Source organism: Myotis brandtii, unplaced genomic scaffold (genome assembly GCF_000412655.1).
Source record: "Myotis brandtii unplaced genomic scaffold, ASM41265v1 scaffold410, whole genome shotgun sequence".
In the NCBI taxonomy this organism is placed as follows: Eukaryota; Metazoa; Chordata; class Mammalia; order Chiroptera; family Vespertilionidae; genus Myotis; species Myotis brandtii.
The window spans coordinates 1,575,892-1,583,768 of NW_005365764.1; the positions used below are offsets into that span (position 1 = coordinate 1,575,892).

Below are 7,877 nucleotides of genomic sequence, written 5' to 3' on the forward strand. Positions count from 1 at the left end.
GGCTGCTAGGACGTCCCATCTCAGCGCCTGGCACAGAGGGGGGCTGGGTCCTGGGTCCGAGGGGAGGTCGGGCTGTCACTCACATCTGCATGGCAGATGGTGTCAGAGGAAGGAGGGCTCCTCGCCTGCTGGTTTGCCAGGAGTCCAGCCTCGGGGGCTGGGAGCCTGGAGGGAGGCCTGGCCTGCCAGGGGGACCCAGGGGTCAGCGAGCCCGGCCTCTCCCTCACCCTCTGCTGCGTAGAAGGCCTCGAAGCCCGTGAACGCCTTCTCGTTGGAGTAGTCGGAGCGGAAGGTGACGTTCAGGCTGGGGCCGGGCGAGTAGAAGGTGGTGTTCCCCGGGGCCTGCTCCGTGTCCGTGCTCTCCCAGCCGCACAGCGTGGCCAGCACCTCGGTCCCCGAGCTCAGCTGTGGGGTCGGGGGTCACTGGGAGGGACAGCCAGACCCAGGCCTCCCGCCCTCCCAGGCCGGACTCCACTCCCAGGGCCCCCTGTCCCCGAGCCCCAGCCTGTTCTGGGGGGCCCCTGTGGGCACCTTGACGAAGTCGTACTCGCAGCGGTAGGAGAGCTCCAGGTGGAAGTGGGTGAAGTAGAGGCGCAGGCGGTAGCCCGGGGGCGCCGTCAGGGTCCAGCGCAGCTCCTGGTCGTCCGGGTACTTCCCCGGGAAGATGTGGAGACCGATAGACAGTGAGCCCTGTGGTGCTGGGTTGGGGTGCAGTCCCTGCGGGGGTGGCGTGAGGCCTTTCCTCAAGGAAGGGGATCTGAAACCACACGACTTCCTCGACGCTCTCACTTGTGACAGGAAGGTCTGCAGCCACAGGAGGGAGGAGGCGGCACAGCCTGCACTGTCTAGCTCCCCCAAAAGGGCACTCAAACGACTCTGAAGGGCGCAGCTTGTTCTTGGGATCCCTTTCCTAATTGAACCTATTGTTAGAGAGAGAAAGGGATCGGCTGCCTCCTGCACGCCCCAGCCGGGGATGGAACCCACAACCTATGTATGTGCCCAGACCAGGAATCCAACCACCACCTTCTGTTGTACAGATGATGCTCCAACCAACTGAGCCACACAGGCCAGGGCTCATAAATTGAACTTTCTAGAAGACCTGGAAGTCCTTGAATTTGGGTTAGAATTCACACTTGGGACATTGCTAATAGGAAGGAAGTAACCACTTTGTGAGACAGTGCTAAACGTCTCCACACGGTGGATGTATAAAATCGTTGATGCATATCTAGGTATTCAAAGACTGCATTTAAATGATTTTCAGCAATATCTGTGTGCCTGGCTCTGCCAAGTGCTTTGTCTGCATTGCCTAATTGTCTGTAGATGAGGCACCATAACTACCCAACCAAAAATAGCCGAAGCAGGGCTCAAACCCAGACCTCTGGCTTCCACTGCCTTTAGAACTTCTCTGCTGCTTTTTTAACTAAAAGAATAGGTGGGAATGTAAATTTATGAAATAAAAATATTTAATTCCCCCAGGCATTTTGTAGAAATTCTTACGCAAAATATACAGAAATACATGTACAGGGTGTTAACTACAGCAAGTGCCTGTAACAGTAAAAAAAGGGGGGAGAGGGGGACAATGAAAGATTAAAAGCATGGTGTGATGAAATGCTATACAGTCATTAGCAAGAATGAGAGGCTCTATTAATACCTAAACTGATGTGGGAAGATAGCCCAACAAGATGGAGAAAAGCAATTGCAATCATTAAGTATCCCATTTTGGTTAATAATAATAGCCCTAGCCAGTTTGGCTCAGTGGATAGAGAGCCGGTGGACTGAAGGGTCCCAGGTTCGATTCCGGTCAAGGGTACATACCTCAGTTGCAGGCTCAATCCCCAGCCCTGGTCAACCAATTGATGTGTGTGTCTCACATCGATGTTTCTCTCTGTCTCTCCTCCTCCCACTCTCAAAAAAAAAAGAAAAAAAAGACCAAAACCCACACAGGAGCACACCCACACCTTCCCCTTCCCCTGTTCCCCGCCCTCCCCCGCCCCCCACACACATGTTACCTTTGCCTTTCTCCTAAGCTCCAAGGGCCCTTCTGCCTCTGTAACTCATTTCCTTAGCCCATTTCTTCTACGGATCACTTCTACCTCTCTATAATTTTTTAAAATATATTTCTATTGATTTCAGAGAGGAAGGGAGAGGGAGAGAGAGAGAGAAACATCAATGGCAAGAGAGAATCATTGATTGGCTGCCCCCTTCATGCCCCATTGGGGATGGAGTCCACAACCCGAACATATGCCCTGACCGGGAATCGACTGTGACCTGGTTCATAGGCTGACGCTCAACCACTGAGCCTTGCCGGCCAGGCTGTGTAATTTTCTATTAAACTTTATCTTATAGTTTGAAAAAAAAACATATAATAGTGAAATACGTTAATATATATATATATATAACATAGGAGATAAAGAATATGAAGGAGTAGACCCCAAACTCAGTGGTAGTTTAGGGATTTGGTCAAGAGTGGCTTTTACTATATATTTTTGTAAACATATTTTCCAATTAACGTGTATTTTATAATTGAAAATATATTTAAGGTAAGATACATGATTCTTAGTTCACAAAATGGTAGTACACCATTGTCTCAGTTTGGTGTGTGTATGTCCACACAACTACCCCATCCCTACATGCAGTAGCCTAAACCTGTGTGCATATGTGAGACACATACACCAAAATAGTGATTAGAGTTGTACTGTGGGATTATGGGTATTACAATGTCATTTTCTCTATTTCCCATCTTCTATAAGGATTTTATACTTAGAAAAAATATTTTTAAAGATCACATTTTTTTTAAAGCAAACAATTGCCCTGGCCAGTGTGGCTCAGTTGGTTGAGCACCGCTCCATGCGTGGAAGAGTGTCAGGTTCGATTTCCGGTCAGGGCACATACCCAGGTTCCGGGTTCAATCCCTGGCCGGGGCGGTGTTTCTCTCTCTCAACGATGTTTCTCCCTCCCGCTCCCTTCTTCTCTCCCTAAAATCAATTAAAGGGAAATACAGTGGGGCCTTGACTTACGAGTTTAATTCGTTCCGTGACGGAGCTCGTAACTCAAATTACTCGTATGTCAAATCAATTGTGAACGAGTGAGACAGGTGATGCTGGGCTGATGTTGTGGCGTTCACTGTGACGTTCGCTGCGCCAACTAGCGGTGGGGTATCTGAAGCTGGCTCGTAACCCGAATTTTAGCTCGCAACTCAAAGCAAAAAATCAGCCGAGAGACGGCTCATATCTCGAAAAACTCATTAGTCGGGACACTCGTAAGTCAAGGCCCCACTGTAATTATCCTACTAGCTTGGTTTCATTTTAACCTCTAAGAGTGCACTGAGAGCCTGGGGAAGAGAAGCAAATTTGGAATTCAACCCCCGAAAAATAGCATCCTTTTTACAAAGGCCAGCAGCAGCAATAGAAGCAGTGACAGCAGCAGAAGCTCTGGGGTTGTCATGTGACCGTACTGCTGCATTCTGGCATCGGCTGGTCCCAAGATCCATCCTTCTGACAGACGGCAGTAAATGACCTCAGGGGCAAATGACCCTAAAGAGGAAGAGAAAATATTAATTTCCTTGTTTACATCAGAAAAATCTCTCCCCTAACCTACGCCCCCACAGTAGTTCCTCTTCTAGTGTTTCACCAGATGCTCCCAAGGGGGCGATGCACCCCCATGACCGGACGCACAGCCCAACTCTGCCTCCCTGCCGGTGCGGGCGACTGCGGGGTACACCTCCTGTCAAGGTGCCTTGGCATTTTAGAACCAAATGCTGACCCCCGGCGGATTCTCCACCATCTCTCTTTTCTGTGAAGTGCATGGGGAGGCGGTCAGAAGCGGGGGGAAGGCCAGCCCCGTGCGACACTGAGCAAAGGTGTATGGGTTTTCTCGCCTGCGGCCCTTGCTGGAGGAGAGCTACCCGAGTTCTCAGTGTTCATGGCTGATCGGCTTACAGAGAAGCATTTTTTTTTAAAGTCCTCACCGGGGGATATTTTTCCATTGATTTTTAGAGAGAGTGGAAGAGAGAGGGAAAGAGAGAGAAATAACGATGTGAGAAAAACACATTGCTTGCCTCCTGCATGGGCACCGACCAGGGCCCAGGCCAGGGAGGAGCCTGCAACCAAGGTATGTGCCCTTGACCGGAACTGAACCCAGGACCCTCCTGTCCACAGGCCGACGCTCTAGCCACTGCGCCCAGAGAAGCATTGTTGACCAACTGCAGTAGCTTCCTAAAACCAGGCTCAGTGAGCGAAGGTGGCTCCGGCAGAGCCTTGTGCTTCAAAGGACAGCAGGGTGATTTTTTAAAAATCAGCAACGGAGCAGGTTTGCAGTCCAAGGAGCTGCGGAGAAGAGCCCGCCCCAAAGTCTGCAAGGTGGCAAGGTGTCACTTTTTTCCTGGTGTCGCCCCCCCTCCTCCCCCAATAGGACTGCACTGCACACCTCGCTGTCATTTCCTGTTATTACTTCGTACCACTGGGATTCAGTGACAATTGTGAAGAACATAAAGGGGCGTGTTAATCTCCTACCTGTGCCCCTACAGCAACACACTAAGCGTTTTTAAAAAATTACCCTCCCGCTCCCTCAACAGTGGCCACTATTTATAACTTTGCGGGACACACTACTTCCCAGCGCCGTTTAATTTTTTAATTTTTTGTGGGCCCAGGAGTTGTTCCGTTAGGTCAGCGGTTCTCAACCTGTGGGTCGAGACCCCTTTGGGGGTCGAACGACCCTTTCACAGGGGTCGCCTAAGACCATCGGAAAACACATATATAATTACATATTGTTTCTGTGATTAATCACTATGCTTTCATTATGTTCAATTTGTAACAATGAAAATACATCCTGCATATCAGATATTTACATGACGATTCATAACAGTAACAATATTACAGTTATGAAGTAGCAACGAAAATAATGTTATGGTTGGGTCACAACATGAGGAACTGTACTAAAGGGTCGCGGCATTAGGAAGGTTGAGAACCACTGCGTTAGGTCATCCTAAGAATAAAAATTCTCCGTAGCCATCCCTCTTCTCAGCAAACAAAACACACACCCAGGCTGACAACAGCCGTTTTCCTGCTACGTATCTGCTGACATGATGTGCACACCTTTGAAAACTACCACGGCTCACAGTTTAGTAGTAACTTACACGCAGAAGCTCGTAGCCAGCCGCGCACACCACGGAGAAGCGGTCTTTCAGGATGTACGTGGCTTGCACAGGTGCGATGTGGCCATGAGGTGGCGCCACCGGATCAGGGCACGGCTGAGCTGCGGGAGGAAGCCGGGCTGTGGGTTCTGAGGGGTCTATGGCCGGTGAGTCGGGACTGACGTTTGAAGTTCTTGGTTTATAAATGAGACACTTTACACGGAAAGGAGAGCTCTTCGGATTTAACACCAAAGGGGGGTGGCACACCCGGCTGCGTGTTGTGCACATTGGGATGTGCTGCCTGGCCTGGGCTTCAGCCAAAGCTGCGTAAGGAAGCCAGGCAGGCCCTCGCCCGTTTGGCTCAGTGGATAGGGCGTCGGCCTGGGGACTCAAGGGTCCCGGGTTCAATTTCAGTCGTTGCGGGCTCCATCCCCAGTGTGGGGCATGCTGGAGGCAGCCTATCAATGATTCTCCGTCATCATTGATGTTTCTATCTCCCCCTCTCCCTTCCTCTCTGAAATCAATACAAATATATTTTTTTCAAAAAAGAGAGAGAGAGAGAGAGAGAGAGAGAGAGAAGAAAGGAAAGAAAGAAAGAGAAAAAAAAAGGAAGGAAGGAAGGAAGGAAGGAAGGAAGGAAGGAAGGAAGGAAGGAAGGAAGGAAGGAAGGAAGGAAGGAAAGGAAGAGAAAGCCAGGCATGGCCTAGCCAATTTGGTTTGGTGGATAGAGCATCAGCCTGGGGACTGAAGGGTCCCAGGTTTGATTCTGGTCAGGGCACATGCCTGGGTTGTAGGATTGATCCCTAGGGGGGCGTGCAGGAGGCAGCCAATCAATGATTCTCTCTCATCATTGATGTTTCTCTCTCTCCCTCTCCCTTCCTCTCTGAAATCAATAAAAACATGTATTTTTTACATTGGCCTGCTATATTTGGTCAAACATTTAACTCACCGCTAATGCCTTGGCAGGGCCAGACCAAGAGATTTCTCAGAGCTTATACAGCCCACGGGCTGGACGCCCCCCACCCTGTTAGACGCTCCACACCTCCTGCCCGCCCGCCCGCACCTGTGCTGGTGTAGTGGACCTTCCAGCCTGTGTGTTCCCCCGAGTCGTCAGTAACAAAGGTCACGGTCACAGCGTTGCTCTTGGTTTCAATCCTGCTGGGCAACGTCTCCCCACAGAATGGGCCGAATTCCTTCTTGTCTGTCTGAATCTGAAAGAAGGGAAGCCCCGGTCACCCCAGGACCTGCAGGGGTCAGGATGAGGTGGGGGCCCGGGAACCAGACCTTGAGGGAGTCGTAGGGGCACTGGGTTTCGGGGTGCGTCTCCACGTCGAAGGACTCCACGAAGTCCAGGATGACACTGAACCCCTCCTCCAGGCGGATGCTGTAGGTGCAGCTGGAGAGTTTGGGGTACGGCTGTGGGTATTCCGGGCTGCTGATCACCCCAGACCGCTCGGTGAAGACCTGGCCTGAGCACAGGGCTGGGAAGAGGGGAGAGGGCATGAGCCTGGGCTGGCGGCGTGACCGCCACACGCACTGGTCTGGGTCGAGGCCCTGCACCTGGCCCGCCCCAGAGGCCCCTCAGGCCAAGGACCCCACCCAGCAGCTGAAGGGACAATTTAGGAAGGCGTGTCTCTAGCGCCCAGGCTTTAGCTAAAATAGGCGACACACGCATGTACATCTTCCAGGGACCCCCTCACACCCCGGAGAGGGTGGAGGTGGGAGTCCTGGGCCAGAGTCAGAGGGGAGTGGGTGAGGCCAGCTTCTCTGAGGGCAGAGGCACCGGAGAAGGGAGGAGGGGCTCTTCTCATTCCTCAAGAATTAGGGGGGCGGGGGGACCATCTACTCTTCTTGGCTGAGGGATCCAGACCCACCCTGACCCCAGCAACCTCCACGTTCATCCACCATGGGGCTCCCACCACGCCCAGCCCGGGCCCTGGGTGTCCGCCTGGACGGGTCAGGAGGTCAGGAAGGGCCTCCCTTGGCCCACCTGCCCTGGGTCTGGGCTCGGCCCTGGGGCAGGTGAGGGACGCTCAGATCCACTGGCTCAGCCTGCACAGCACCCCGCCATGCATGGGAGGCACAGAGGGGGGCGCAGGCCTTAGAGTGGCGGAGGGGGCTTCTAAAAAGAGAAGTCCCAGCTCCTCCTTCCTTTCTCCCTGTGGCTGCTCCCCCCCCCCCCCCCCCCCCAAAGGCAGAGGGAACGGCCCCTGGACATGGGGACCAGACTGCCCACCAATGACACCTCCTTGGGCCTCTGCTCTGGGTCAGGCTCCCCAGCCCAGCTCAGCCGGGACCTGCGCTGCCCTCAGAGCAGGAGGGAGTCCAGATGCTCAGAGCTCAGCCCCTGGGGACCTGGTGGGGAGCAGAGAGCGCCGTTCCCCTGGGGCTCAGGCAAGTCTCCGCCCCTCTCTGCCTCTTCAAAATGGGGGTGGGGAGCCCTAACCAGTTTGGCTCAGTGGATAGAGCGTTGGCCTGCGGACTCAAGGGTCCCAGGTTCGATTCTGGTCAAGGGCATGTACCTGGGTTGCGGGCACATCCCCAGTAGGAGGTGTGCAGGAGGCAGCTGATCAATGTTTCTCTCTCATCAATGTTTCTAGCTCTCTATCCCTCTCCCTTCCTCTCTGTAAAATATCAATAAAATATATATTTTTTTAAAAATGGGGGTGGGGAGCCCTTCCAGCAAGAAAGCCAGGAGGCTCCTCCCGACTGCGATGAGGGGAGGGAGGGAGAAGAGGGACCAGAC

At 52.9% G+C, this 7,877-nt stretch overlaps 2 protein-coding genes across 2 annotated transcripts in view; both read right to left on the reverse strand.

Moving 5' to 3' along the window:
• LOC102255311 (mannan-binding lectin serine protease 2-like) overlaps positions 1-7,877 on the reverse strand; it is a gene marked incomplete at its 5' end in the record, with an annotated part of 21,228 nt that overhangs the window by 11,270 nt on the left and 2,081 nt on the right. Inside the window, 4 exons of the mRNA XM_005873476.2 lie at positions 3,455-3,533; positions 5,135-5,253; positions 6,195-6,342; positions 6,416-6,612. Coding sequence (XP_005873538.1) covers positions 3,455-3,533; positions 5,135-5,253; positions 6,195-6,342; positions 6,416-6,612 — 543 coding nt within the window. The remainder of the gene's footprint in view (positions 1-3,454; positions 3,534-5,134; positions 5,254-6,194; positions 6,343-6,415; positions 6,613-7,877) is intronic.
• LOC102250852 (putative DMBT1-like protein) lies at positions 15-1,303 on the reverse strand. Its single transcript, XM_014545448.1, has 3 exons — positions 1,276-1,303; positions 532-986; positions 15-405 (listed from the first exon to the last, which is right to left on the reverse strand). The coding sequence occupies exons 1-3, from the start codon at positions 1,301-1,303 to the stop codon at positions 103-105; spliced, it is 786 nt and encodes a 261-aa protein (XP_014400934.1). The 3' UTR covers positions 15-102.